Source organism: Nuphar pumila, chromosome 10 (genome assembly GCF_984573655.1).
Source record: "Nuphar pumila chromosome 10, dmNupPumi1.hap1.1, whole genome shotgun sequence".
NCBI classification, from domain to species: domain Eukaryota; kingdom Viridiplantae; phylum Streptophyta; class Magnoliopsida; order Nymphaeales; family Nymphaeaceae; genus Nuphar; species Nuphar pumila.
In genome coordinates this window covers 117,644,365-117,659,634 of record NC_143258.1, presented here as the reverse complement: position 1 = coordinate 117,659,634, position 15,270 = coordinate 117,644,365, and the positions used below count along the sequence as shown (strand labels likewise).

The following is a 15,270-nucleotide window of genomic DNA, read 5'->3' as shown; positions in this document are numbered from 1 at the left end:
TTTAGGACATTCCAGTTAACAATCCAAATTCTCGAAAAGCAAATCTCATGCCAGGCAAGCTTAGATAGGCACTGAGAAAAGGGGCACAGACATAGCATGAGCAGTTGATTCATCCTCTCAGAAACACATTATGCAATAATTAGCCAATTGAAGACCCCTTTTCTCAAGTTGGATCCAATCAAATATTTTAGCTCTAGGAGATGGTCCAAATGTCCAAATGGAATATTTAGGAAACCATGCACCGCTCAGTTCAATCAGTGTATGATAAAAATAAGCTACTGTGATGGTTCCCAACTTGTTGCATCTCCAAACCAATCCATCATCAGCCTCTTCAAGTTTTGATTGGGATAATTTGCTCAACATGTCAAACCAGTCTGTAAATTCTTCATCCTTAAGATCCTTGAAAGGGACCTACACCATTATTCTTAAATCAACAGTGATTCCACATATTAGTAATAATCCAACATCGTATTTGGGTTTTAATAATGTAGTCCATGGTTTACCTTTCGCATACAGATCCCACCACCATTTAGCAAAGAAAGGCTTTATTCATAAGATTTGGCCTAATAATGCCAAGACCACCTAGATCAATTGGAAGTGTGACTTGTCTCCAGTAAACCAAATACACCTAACACCACAAGATCCCTTTCAAAGGAAATGCCACATCATTCTTGATAACCTTTCCTGCATTTTCTTTAGAATTTTAAAGATGCTCTGTAGAAATGAAGAGATGCATGCAGAACGTTTAGTTCTCTTATGTATCTCCCACAAGAATAAGCCCAGAGAGAGATTATTTTGGATAAAATAATGACAGATATCCTGCACTTGATTTACAATGTCCACGTCATTTTTAAAGGCGGAAAAGCCATAGCAATAAGTAACAGGTCCCTTTTTCATGACATAAATTGTATCCACAATGTAGCACAAAACAACATTTTCTGAAATTTGTGGCAAGTTACTGATAGGAAGTGATACCCAACTAGCAGCTCTGTCATTCAACTCATTAGAAAGGGAATATTGGTCATTCAAATTAAAAGGGACTCATTAATGGCCATATTGTAATTTCACACACATTTAGTTTACATTGTAAATTGTAATATTTGCAGAGATATTATTGTATGCATAGCAATAATACACTAAATATAACACCCATCAATAGAAGGTGTCCCACAAACAATTATGAGTGTAGGCAGCTTTTCAACATGTTCTTCCCTCTTCTTCCTTAGAGTTACTTCTTTACACGTGGAATTTGATTAAGGCTTGTAGAATTCGTACATATGCAAGAACAATCGGTTGAATGCCAAATGGCAATCTTCTGGGCAGATATTAATGAATTACTAGGGTGGCAGTTACTGAAACCCACAGGTTCTATTGGCACAATGTTTCTTTATATCCTTTGTTCATGATGCCACCAACAAGTTCAGGGAAACCCATAAAATAAAACAGAAATATACCAACAGAGAATAAGATTTGGGATCATATGATACCACCTTTTTTTCAGCAATTGACAGCTTAAAGATGAACTCCGCAGATTTTTATTAATTTAGATACTGGTAGATAATGTATGTCAAAGTACCATAGCACCCTTTTGAGTATCGGAAGTAAAGATTATGAGATAAAATCAGGATGTTTGTTTACAAAGTTAGATCTTAATAACAAATAATGAAATTAAGCTTCTCCAAGTTGAAACTAACCTTAGATTTTGCATGGAAAATGATTGGATGCATTCAATTGTTGAAAATTTTTTGCATGGAAAATGATTGGATGCATTCAATTGTTGAAAATCTTTAGACAGATAACTCAACAGCAGAAGCATTAAAAAGCAGAGTGATCCAGAATGGCATTACCCTTTTAGGGAATCTCTCTCTAATTTTCTAGAATTCTTGTTAATGTTGCTGCTGCTTCTGAATGCATCAGGGCTGATGTCAGTTTGGTTGTTCTGTGGGCTAATTTCTTTTATGTCCTCCATTGGTTTTTTCCCTACTGAATCGATGTGAAATGAATCCGCAAGAAGCTGACTTTTAGTTTCAACCTCATGATCAACTGTTTGTATATGAGCACGAGGATGCTTCACTGTCTGGACAACCTCAGTAATTGAAGAAAGGGCTTTCTCTTTCTGACGAGCTTAAGGCAAGAAAAAGGATAACTCTTAGATAAAATTAAAGGTAACACAATTACAAATGATAATAAATAGTTTCCAAAAAAAATCCTAACCATCATAACGAATAAGAGATTTAGGCAATCCATTTGGCCTCAAAGCTTTTTCATTCAATCCCTCTGTATATTTGCTAACCTCAACCTGCATTCTGCATTGAAGATTGCGTACACAATTTGAGCATTTTGACATCAATATAAATAGTAAAATCTTAAAACAAAAGGTATCCGCCATGAATAAATTTCCAAAATAGACAAGCCAAGAAAAAAAGTAGAATAATATAAAAGCATCACATTTTTATCTAGAAAGACTAGAATAATTCAACCCTCGATCCACAGAGATCATGATATGAATCAAAATTTGTGTTTTGTTTATTCAATGACATGCTTAATCATTTTCTTTTTTTAATGGAGTGAAATGATTATGCTGAAAGGAATTCTGACATATTGTTTGTTTCATCAGAAGTTCAGTTCAGGTTGTGATATTGGATATGGAGACACCTTTGCCCTAGATAGAGAAATAATAGCTACATGCACTATGACCAGAACAGCTTTTGTTCTCCATCAGTATGTTGTGTTCAAAAAAGTAATGAGAATGTTCTTGCTAGCATGTAGATCCATTTGAAAACATAAGCTCACAGAACATGACCATGACCATTATTGAGAGAAGAAGCATTTCAGACTCCCCATGAAACTCTAAAGGCACCAACCAGAAAACATCAAGAACTCAGTCCTAGTGAATGACTCAATGAGCTTCTTCAGTCCTGGTGAACAACTCAATGAGCCATTCCATGGTGGCAAAGGTAAGCAAAAAACATGATCTCAAATAAGTACAGCAAGAGAACATGATGAAAATCAATATCAATTGATTTGTCAAATCGTGAAACTCTAGATTCATGGGAACATGAATATCAGCCTGATTGATACAATACAGTGCAAAAAGAAGAGAACTATAAACCATGATAGCAATGAATCTCCCACAAGATATAAAACCATTGGATCTTCTATCTCTATAAGACCCTCCAAAATTCTGAACAGAAATGCGCCCTCACTTTCCTCAAGAAAAAGTAGAAAATGTGCAAGTAATGGCCCACAACATCACAGACTATAGGGCTCAAGAGAATTGACTCACCATATGTGTCATAATGCAATTTCAAGTTCCAGTTAAATATGGAAAAGGTTCTAGTTAAATAAACCATACTCCTAACCAGTATCTATAAGCACAATTATATGTATCCTACGACACCTAAATTTCTTCCAAGTCTTTAAGAGAAAAATGTTCTCAACATCAAGTTATAAACATGGCCAACAGCTGCAAGCCTGAAACTGTGGTTATTCTCCATTCTGTTGTCCGAGCTGGTTCCTGTTTATTATATACCAAAGAAAGTTACTTTCAATGTTGAGGAAGTATGCAAGTACTTGAAAAACGATTATTAGAAGATATCTTAAATCATTTTCTAATTGACATTATGTATGATGTACTCAATAACTAAGATATGAACTAAATGTAGATTAATTCAAGCAATTTCATTTGATGCATCTATCTATTACGTTAGAAATGACTAAGAAACTGCATCTCTAAGCATGAACTGAAATATACACAAAGATCACTGTTTGAACTTCGTTGGCAGGAGACATGGTGTCCAATTAGTGTACCGCCCATATGTATCATATATTATTTATATGTACTCAAGGTCAAATTTCACAGTTTGAAGTGAAGTTTAAAAAGAGCATCCATTGACTAGATGGACCTGTATGAATCTAGAGATACAAATTTGATACGTAAGATGCACCAAAGGTAGCAGGTAATTGTGAAATAACCCAGCTTAACTGAACAGACTATGAGGAACATCTTGCCCTAGCAGATGGCTCAAGAAAATGAATGAATACTAAGACACATACAGTTAATTCAAACGCACCCAATGAACTTAATAACTTTCCCAGCATCATCCTTTATAGGTGTGATTGTTAGAAGGTTCCAGAAAGGAGTGCCATCCTTCTTGTAGTTCAACAGTCTCCCGCAGTAGCTTCTCCCTGTCCTCAAAGCTTCCTTTATTTTTGAAACTTCTATGGGATCGGTATCTGGCCCCTGAAGAAAACGACTGCAAGGAAAGAGAGACAGCTCTATGATAACGTATCGACATACAAATGCAATGTGATGAATTTAACAAGATATTATTACTCACTTTGTAACATGAAAAATAGGAGGTAGTTTCCCTATGTCGGATACCCACATACAAGCTAAGATAAAAACCAATGATATGCAATAGCATTTTAGTACATATTTTCGAGGACAAAGTGACCGAATGCTTTAGTTATTGCAGTAAAACAAGAAAACACCATGCAACGGATGCCTCTTACATTTCCCATCACTGTTTCTTTGTTTTATTTTGAGTACAAGCTATGAAGGACATTGGACAATTAAATCATATGTTCCATTCACTCAAACCTGTTGCACAGTGCTAGATCTGGAGAAAATTACAATTTACACATTGAAGGAAATAGAAAAAATAGTTAATACACAGTCTCATATTCTAAACTACTTACTTAAGGTAGCATGTGTCATTAGAGAAATAAGATCCACAGTAGCATTTAGCTGTTACCAATGTATATTATGACAACACAATATAGTCATATTATAATTACAGTAAAATCAAGATGTTTCATGTTACCCTTAAAATCGTTGGTTGTGTTATCATATGTGCATGTGTTTGTTCATTCTAAAGACAAACTTGATCCTAGAGCTGTCAGGTGAATATTTCTAGGGTGCTCTCCTACCCAGAAAAGATATAAGTGTTAAGATCCAGTGAAGAAGTTAAGATATATGACTATCATATTATTCGAAAAAAATGAAATATTTTAGTAGTGCGGAGAAGCCCCATGAAGGTGTGCTTAATCCTAGTGTATGTTTGCCATTAACAACTACAACTAGTAGTTAAGAACATCAAGATAGTTGTAGAGTAGAAAAGTCTAAGCAAGTCAAAATCTTTTCAAGGGATGAAAAGATTGTTGTGATGCCAGATCCTCTAACTACCATGATTGAATATATTTCTCTAGAACCGGGCCCAAACACTAGTCATGATGAAAACTAGACTAAAAGTGTTTTTATCTCTGGATCATCCAATTACTCTCAGAAAAGGAAAGAGACTTTACATTTCTCACCCTCTTTGTCATTCTGTAACTTACACCTCCACTTAAGGCCTTTGTGGTCAAAGTTCTGAGTCAAACCCAATACATAGATGTGTGATGAGGCCATGAAGCATATGAATTAGAGAGAAGCAATGCAAGATGAGATGGAGGATTTAAAAAGGAACCACACTCAGGAAATAGTCACATCTAGAGGAAGAAGACGTATGAGATACACGTGGATAATGTTAAGAATAGACGTCCCAGGGGCATTTCTGTAATTGTTCTGTATTATGGCATGTTTGTATTTCACGGCTGTATAGAGTGGAATTTGTGTCCCCTGGATTATTTCATATATAAAATCTCACTTGGGCGTGACCTAGAGAGCACGACCCTATTGCTTTTCCTTTTTTTCTCTCCGACTTTCTCCTCTCTAACGTGTATAGCAGGGTACGTCTTCCAGATCGATTTCTAGCATGGTATCAGAGCGGGGCAAGGATAAGACCCTCTCGAATCAAGGCTGCTGATTCCATACAGGTTCTTCTTAGCCTTCTTCATCGTTTTCTTTCTTCTTCGCCTTCACGTCTTTATTGTTCCAGTTTTCCCTCTTCCAAAAAAAAAGTCGTTACCCATTTTTATTTTCCTCTATCTATCATTTTGACCTTGTTCTTTCTTATCTATCCATGTTGTGTTAGATCTGATCAATATTAGATCAGATCTAATTGTGAATCTTGAAACACAAAAGGACGTCCTTTTTTTTCTATTTCTCATTTACATATATACTTCTTTCTTTCTCTGATCAGATCTGATGTACCAAAAAAAAACAAGGGAACACATCAGATCTGACCCCATCGAATTCCCTATCTTTGCCCTAGATCTCCTAAAAAACGGAAGCAAAAGGAGATTCCAAAAAAGAATAAAAGGGAAGGAAATCATTTTTTTTTTGCCATAGATTATTTATTCTGGTATGTGGCACACAGATCTAGTGAACATCTCTGCAGCCAAAAAAATAAAACCGGTGTGTCGTTTCATCATGGCATTGAAGCTCAAGTGGTACCCACAGTTGGGGCACCCCTCTTGATTTAAGGGAAGAAGTTGGTGGGGCCTACATAGGGGGTGACTTCCTATTTCTGGGAATTGGGAAGATGTGTAGCTAATTTAAAAGTTGGTGATGTCCAATAATAGCCTAAGTTAAGTGCTATGTAGGTGTTTTCTAATCTAGGCTTAGTCTCAAGTAGGTGTTACCTAAATTTGGATTTAAGTTTAGTAGGTTGTATCTAAAAGTTGGATTGCATTTATATTTCATCTTTGTAATTTGTGAAGGCTTTAAGAGCCTCTCTTGTACCTATATATAGGCCTCATTTCTAGCCTTATCAAGAAATCAATGAAAAATCATGGATTGCATCCCTCTCTCTAACTCACACCCTCTCTTAGGTGTCTCTTCTCTCTCTATTGGGCGTGGCCCACTCTCTCTGTCTCTCTCTCCCCCATTGCGAGTCCTACCCCTGACTCATCTCTTCCTCTCTCTCCAGGCTTGTTCCTGAACCAACTCAGTGGTTGGACCCTTGTGGTGAAGCTCACTACGTAGACCAAGACCGCAACCAAGATCTACCTACATTCGATGGACTCAGAGTTATCGAAAGCTTCTTAGATAGGTAGGAAGCTCGCTTCAAAAGCCCAAGGGTCTTTTCTTCTATGCTTTCCACACACTTCGTCTTTTCTTCTTATATGTTCTTTCACTCTACTTTTCATGTTTTTTATGTGTCTCCTCTCACGCTTGTCACTCACTTCCATGTGCTTTCTCTAAATTTGAAGTCATAATTTTTTTATTTTGTTAAAAATTAATTTTTTACACTAAAAATCAGGAAATTTAAGAATAGTCACTTTTATTTTAGTTTTTATTTGTGTTCCATTTTAATTCTCATTCAATTCTCATATTGTTTTTTTATTCCTCGCTTCTCGCTTCCTATACATTTTAAAATGCATCGCTTCTCGCTTCCCACATCATTTCCCGCTTTTGCGTCCTAGTCTGGCAACCTTGGGCGGACTGCATCAACCCCGATGGCATACCCTGTGTTTCTAGTCCATTTCGTGGAGCCCAAACCTTCCTCAACTGACCAAGAACCTGTAGCAGACCTAGCTCAACCTAGCCCAAGCATAGTAAATCAATCTCAACCACTGAACCTAGCCCAAACCCACTTGTCCTAAGTAGCCTCTAAGTCTGGTCAGAATTTTGTTGCAATTAACTTCAGAATTCAGCCTGACTTGCGTCAGTCATATCTCTCAAACCAGAGTTGATCTAAAGCTGAAACTTTAACCCTATGTTCTTCTGCGTGTTCCCAGCCTACCTTTCAAAAATCAGTATTTTACCCCAACCCAATTGTGAGATCCAGATTTTATAACCAAACTTGTCTGAGCCAAAACACAGTCCCGACCCAGTGCAAAACCCTAATCTCTGTCGCATGTTCTCGAGCTCGTATCTCCTGAACCCAATAAAGTTAGGCCCTGATATTTTAAGAGGACCTTCTTCCATGTGTCTACTGCCTTGCCCTAAAGTTTGATAATTTTCTGTGCATTAGTTTGAGAGAACTGAATTTTCTCCCGAACTTTGTGAAAACCAAGCTGAACCATACCCTGCCCTGTCTTGCCTGTTTGTCCCGTTCCTAAATTCGTACAGACATGTCCCAGTATCGCCTAAGCCTAAAACTTGGTTCGTACCTCCATTAAGGTGTTTGGAAGCATCCCTCCAAATTTGGGATTTTTTCCTTTACTCCATTTTGGTGTACCAATTTTGCTACCAAAACCTATCAGTTGACTGACAAAGTTTAACCTGGTTTTGACTTGAACCTAGTCCTTAACCTAACCGAGCCTACCCATTGCCTAAATTTTCCTAACCCAGGCCAAGCCGCGAAACCAGAACACATCAGAGTTCAAGGATTTGAAAAAGGACAGTTTCCAATATAAAAAAGAATTTAATTTCAGTTTCTAAACTTGTGGATGACACTAATTCTAGCATACACTTTACCACCAACTATGTTTATGTGAAGAATCTTTTCACAAAGAAGACATTCACAGAGGATGAAAGATGTAGGAACATGTACATCCTTAAGGAAGATGTTGTGAAGTCTTGAAGTCCACATAAAAGTACAAAAATTCAACAAAAGAAAAAGGCATGAAGACTATCTCATTGATATTCTGTATTTCAAATATTATTAACATGCATGAAGGGTGTTGTCAAGTGCAAAGAAAATTTTCAGTATGAAGAGAATATATTTATTCATATCCTTCTACGAAAAAATACTAGCACAAATCTGTTAGATTCAATCAATAAAGTAATTACCAGTTTTTCCCAATGATGTCCTTTGGTGAATAACCGGTCATACTGAAAAATCCTGCACTGGCATACATTATTGGACAGTCTGATCTTGTTGCATCCGACACAACAAAAGTTTGTTGTAATGAGGATAAGGCATCCTTTAACTCTTTAGGGACAGTAGAGAAGCTTGATTCTCCTCCCTGATTCAATTCTCTAGATGACCTGCTAGAATCTACTGGTTTTTCTATTGTGGTTTGAAAATCCTCCCCAGATGACTTCTGACTGACACCTACTGTTTGATCCGTCTTAATAACCAATCCCCATTCTGCAGCTCTTTCAGCCATGCCAGCTCCGCTTAAGATACTGCCACCCTCTACCTGAGAGAGAAGGCGATTGAATGTCTGCCCAAAGCCACCTCCATTTTCCCCTTCTACAAAACCTTTGCCATAAGGAGTATCATCCATCTGATCCTTTATTGGGTTTTCATTCATGCTTTGATGGGTTTCTGTAGAAAATGCCATCCACCTATCAACAGGTTCCCTGAATCTACCAGACATTGATGTTTGCTCCCCCTCAAGCGTACCACAAAGGTTTGTAGTTTCAACAATTTCCCCTGGATATACATATGAGCTTGAAATTGATGAATCATTACCTGAATCTGAAGGAAACTCTCTCTTTGGATTGAAGATTTCAATTGACTTCCGTTGGTCAATAGTAGCAGACAGATCCTTCTTTGATGGTTCATAAGATGTGCCCCCAAAAGAATTCAAAGGCCTCGGTTTTAAAGGGTCCATATTAATTTGCTCCAAGCCCGGTTTGTAGTCTCAAAGCATGGTTAAATTCCTACAGAAACAAATAATAGCTTTTCAATTAGGATCAGTTGTTCCACCTGTTACAATCATGTCACTATCAGGGAAGAAAAACATGCAATCAAAAGAATATATAATGTCTACAATAACTGCACCAAGGCACCAACTGAATATGGTACATGTTATATCTCACAATTACAAAATTGACTTGAAGATATGGACTCTTTCTTGTTTCATTTATCTAATTTGTAAGTTATAGTAATATTCATATGTGCTCATGTTTCACAACCAAAGAAAGATTCCCTTACCATTCTTTTGTTATTAGTTTAGGTAAGGGAAAGATTCAGGCACTACTTTCTGACCAACTTCTTTCACCGAAAAAATCAAGAGCTAACATCCACTCTGGAAATTTGAAACAGGTTATGAAATAAACTTTAATCAATATTCCTAGCATACCAAAGATAAATTTAGCTGGTCTGGAAATGTTTCAGCAAATATATTTTCATGATTTTATGTTCAAACATTGCGATCCTTCCATTGACAAATTATATCATGTCTCCAGCATAATTAAAACTTGATACTTTGCAGTAAAACTTGCACAGAAGCTTTGGCCATAGAGTTATTCTGACACTAGATTTTTTTTCTTTTTCTTTTAGTGGCGGCCCATCCAGATTTGATCCACTAGTCAGACAGACCTAAAGAAATTCAGAAATGATTTCAAGTGTGCAAAATAAAATGCCAAAAAATCATGAATAAGATTACTCAAAGTGATCAGAGAAAAACTGGTTTCCTGCTAAAATAATTCCAACTGTCAAAATTTCTTCTGAGAAGAATGAGGATGAACTTCTGATCTAATTTCTAATTGAAAGATATCAACACATTTCCCTAGGTTAAGATTGTGACCAGAACGAGGCTGAAACCATGCTTCTTGATACAGGAAAAGACAAGTGAGAGACCGGCAACACCTAAATGCATAAACTCAGAAAGTTTCATTGGAATTTTTCCATTTAATGATTTAGAAAATGAGGCAAGAATCTCCAAATGCTGCAGGAAATTTTGAAAAGAATCGAGAAGACTACTCAGGTTTAGCTGCGTGTCAATTGAAGCATACAATTAGATAACTCTACAAAGAATAGTCATTAATCCCATAAATGAGACTAAAGTATATCATAAGAACGCTGCGACCGACAGTTTAGCAAATGAGATCATCAAAAGATTAAAAAAAACTTTTAAAATGATTTAAAAGTATACATGTTATAGGAAAAGGTAAAAAAATCAGATACACTAAATTAAAGTGAAACTCTAGCCTTTCTACGGAAGTAATCAGGGAAGACACTTTAGATTTAACAGAGAATTTCAAAATGAAACTAAATTATTGGTAATCAACCTCACGTTTAACTCTACCCAAAGCAAACTTACAAAAAAAAAACATCCGCATAGAAGAGACAAATTGAAATCATGGGAAAGATGATCGAAGTCCATAAAAGAAACCTAAAATGCCGTAGAAGGTCACCTAATTAATCCGAAGCAACTATACTTCGTTCACTCGCCGTTATGATTCTCAAAAGATAATGCGAAGATCGCACATAAGATGGAGCTCATAATCAAAACTAGCCTCAAATTGAAGCATGTGCTAAGACGAATCCTACGAAAGAACAAGTAGAGAAATGCAGGAAAAGCATCGGGATAACGGAATTCTCGCCAAACTCCGGAAATAGCATGACTAATCAGGAATTCCTCCGAAAACGAAACGTAGAAAACTTAAATTCCGATAGGAAAACTCGGAATTCTCGTAGTTACTTCATGGATTCTCCGTTTCCACTAACGTAACACTCGAATCTTATCACTCTACTACCATCAAGCTTCATCTAGCGAGAATTTTACCAATTTCCTCAAGAAACGGAAGTACTTACAGAGCGTAGTCGCGGAGAGACTCTTTCTTCCCGAAACAGAGAGAATCGACGTCTTCCTCCTGCTTTTCTTTCGAGACGAAGAAACGAATAGCGGTAAAGAGAGAGAGAGAGAGAGACAGAGAGTGTGTGTGTGCGATCTTTTAGCTAAACTACAGGGTTGAGAAGCGATAACGAAGAGTAGCTAAATAGTCCAACTCTCACTCATTGGCTATGAACGCTGGCCGTCGGATCCACTAGCTGGAGACACCTCCGCCGTTCCTTCGATCCCCGCTTGGTCTTGCATGCAAGAAAGAGGTGGTGGAGGGCCTTTCGGGCTCTTGTTTCACCTTTTGCCGCGCGGGCGGGATGTGCTGAAGTCCCCTCATTATGTCCATAAATTACGATGTGCCAGCCATATCAACCGACTCGTGCTTGTGACGAGCCTCGAGACACCCAAAACGTATCGGTAGGTGCTGGTTAACTCGGCTTCGGAGATGTAAACGGTTCGGACATCATTGGAAGTGGGCAATCGCTGGGCGGCACGGGCCGGAGTTGATCAGCTCGAATCCGACTCTTTTTTTCTTTTAACCCGGCTGGGTCTGACTTTTTAACACGGACAGATTTACATCTTAATCAGATACAGGGATTTTCGTCCGAGTTGGATATGTTAAAAACCACAGTCACAATTATTGGTGATAATTTTTGGAAGACGATTAATACAATCCTGGAAAATTGAAAGGTTTTCATAATATCACCCCTTCTTAAGATGTCATTTTCTATCATTATGTTAACAACATTTTTTTATTACGTTTTGTTTTCATATTTACATATTTTTAAATTCTATATATGATATTAATTTTTTATCTAAATTTCCTAAAAAACCAATTTTTTTATTTTTTCATGATTTTCCCTTTCTGGAAAAATCTCTATGCCAATATCTATGATATTGGTTAAAACCAAACATGAGCTTATGCAATTAAGCCTCTTACATCTTGAAGGGACCTATTGAATTTGCGGAATTAGGAGTCAGTCTGCTTGGTATCCAGCCTAGACCCCATCCAGTGACATCCCTAACTTAAGGGTCCTATCAAATCAAGTTGCTTAAGTTCAATGTTTGAATTTGATGTGCAAGCTTGTAAAAAAGACATTCACAAGCTACCACATGAATCTCCTTTAAGTAAGTGATATTCACAAATGTGTGGAGACATCCACATATATATATAATACAGCATTCGCGACCTCCCATGTGAAGCTATTTTAGGTGACTGGTCATCAAGGAGGTTAGCAAATGTATGACGACATTCATACTATGATATGACTGGTGCAAATACGGTACTACTTTCACAAATGATCTAAGACGTTCGCATAAAATTCCTGCAAATTTCTGTTGTGGATGTACATACATTCACAATCTTGTTGATTCATATATAAAGTCATTGTAGTTATAATTTTTGGTTTTTTCATTTGTTCCTGGTTAGAACCCTAACTCTTTTTCCTCTAAAACCCTAGCTCGTTTTCCTCTCTCCATGCAGCGATTCTCATGAAATCTTTTTGAAGCATTCCGACGACTTCTCCAGTATCATTAATAGTTGTGGTATGCTTTTCATTGACTTCTCAGGTTAGGTCAAAATGTGAGTTTCATACAAACAATATATATGTAGTATGTATGTGTGTAATATACACAAATACAAAAAATATATACTTTATTCTCAAGTTTTTTTTATAAATATGAGCATTTAATAACCTTATAGTTGTAAATATTTTATGTATGCTTTCTTATATTTTATTTAAAATTGGGCACCAGATTTATCATTTAGGGTTTACTTTATTTAGGTTTTTTCATAGACATATATTTGTTGGTATTATAGATGATTTATGTTTGTTTGATTGTCCTTTATATAATATTTAGTGGTTTTGTGTTGACATAATGGGGTTAAGGTTGATTGCGTACAAGCATTTAATTAGTGTGATGGGGGATAAGGTTGATTGTGCGCAAGCATTGAATAAAGGTTAGGGTTATTGAAGGTAGTTTTCAGACTAGCTTTTGTTGTACCCTTCAGATTTTTAGAGTTTGGGTTGGTCGAACCAGAGTTGAAACCAAAAGAGGGCCCGATTAGAACATCCAAACTTGCGATAGACGAGTACGTTAAGCAGAGTTAGACAGACTCAAGCGGATTGAACCTGCTGGACTTAGGCTTTAGGGCCTATGGGTTACGTGTCCTAGGATCAAAACCCTTGCTGACATGGTGGGGAAGAGGTCATAGGTTTTTCGTGATTGCAGAAAAAGAGATACAGAAAAAAACTAGGTCAATTAGCTAGCCAAGTAGGTGCAATTTGAGCTCAATGAAGGGTTCAGTCTAGGGTATTGATCCAAATTTTGCAGGACCTAGTTTAGGGAAACTAGGAAGGTCTAAAGACGTGTGAAGAGGTCTGGGATAGGTTTTGGACTATGAGAAAGGTTATTGGCAGTCTAGGGTTACTAAAATAGTTCAATCGAGTAGTCCAGTCTAACAATGGGGTGCAGTTTCAGGTTTTCAATCCCAAAAAATAGATGAGAGCTTGGCTAAGTCTTGGATCAGGGTCTAGGGTCACATAGAGGTCTGTAGTATGTTGGAAAAGTGTCTGACACATTCTAGAGTACTGACACAAGATCTACAATGCAATAACGTTGCCCAAAAAATCAAGATCGTACAGATCTTGCCGCCAAATAGCATGGACTTTTGAAAAAGGCAATCAACCAATCGAAGGGGCCTGGTTCTCATGTGAACCAAAGAGAGAAGAGAGAGAGAGATGGACTTTAAAATCCAAACTACATAAATCTTAAAAGGGGACCCAGACCTCTATTTATAGTGTTTGGCCTGGGTTTAGGTCAAGCTCCAATCCAAAAATAAAATCTAACCCATTTTGGTGTCCTTATACAGATCGAATTTGGCCTAAATTCAAAGTAACCAAGGAGGACCAACTTTCCTAGTTGGCCCACATGAGGGGTGACTTTCCTTATTTTTTGTGTTGGAAGGTTGTGCAACCTAGTTTAAAGATGGCCCCCACACATCAGAAACACACAAATTGGTATTACAATGAACAATCATTTGTTCCTCTACAATTTGGGAATCAACTCCAGTGATGGATCGCAAAATCGCCAACCAGTTCACCATGAGGACCAACACCAAAGTCGGTTATGTTTGCAAGGATGATTTTGAAGCCAACCTTCAATAAAACTTTGACTTGATGCAACTTCAATGGGTATATGTGTCGTCCGACAGGAGTTATAATCTTCTATCGGAGGTGTTGACATTCATAAGGAGGAACAAGACAATTGGAAGGAGGAGGATGTGCAAGTAACCATTCTCGATGAATATATGAGGATGGATCAAATTCTCATAGATTGAAATCTAGAGGCAGTCCTCGATCTCCTTGTTGATGCATACCCCACAACCAGTGCACACTACCTCAACCTGCAGCCCACAAAGGAGGTCGCAACCACCCTTCCTATGGACTTTGTAACTTCACAAAAAGAAGCAAAAATCTTGAGTTCTGAAGTTGTAGCAGCCAGTGCACATCTGGGCAAAAGGGACAATAAAAGTCTAGTGTTCCCTAGTTTAAAAGGGGAGTTGGCTGAGTCATTTCCTTCGATGAGTGATGAGTTGAGGGTCAAGTTATTACCTTAATTTCTCTGCTCAAACAAACCAACATTATGTGAAGTTTACCTTGTTGAAGGGTTTTTCGTGAATGACAACTAAAATAGACAAATTTCAAAATTCAAATGTTATAATTTTCAAATTGTAAAAAGGGATGACGTATGTTTCAACTCCCTATTCGACCCAGGAGGAAATCTTGATCACATACTGTAATGACCCTGATTTATAGATCGATTTTTCTCGTAAATGTTTTTTTTAAAACTCAGTGGAATATACAAATCGGGATTATCACAATTACTATATCAAACCATACACTAACTAAAATGCAGAAATTA

General features: G+C 37.2%; 1 protein-coding gene across 7 annotated transcripts in view; it reads right to left on the bottom strand.

Annotated features, from left to right (window-relative positions):
• PHOT2 (phototropin 2) overlaps positions 1-11,477 on the bottom strand; it is a 249,196-nt gene extending 237,719 nt beyond the window's left edge. For 6 of the 7 annotated variants that reach the window (XM_090019848.1, XM_090019847.1, XM_090019846.1 and 3 more), the window contains exons 1-5: positions 11,319-11,477; positions 8,621-9,439; positions 4,074-4,256; positions 2,215-2,306; positions 1,848-2,124 (exon numbers count right to left, since the gene is read on the bottom strand). In XM_090019848.1, coding sequence (XP_089875974.1) covers positions 1,848-2,124; positions 2,215-2,306; positions 4,074-4,256; positions 8,621-9,390 — 1,322 coding nt within the window. In that variant the 5' untranslated portion in view covers positions 9,391-9,439; positions 11,319-11,477. The remainder of the gene's footprint in view (positions 1-1,847; positions 2,125-2,214; positions 2,307-4,073; positions 4,257-8,620; positions 9,440-11,318) is intronic. The other variant, XM_090019849.1, reaches the window with a different exon arrangement.
• Between the last annotated feature and the right edge of the window lie 3,793 nt (positions 11,478-15,270).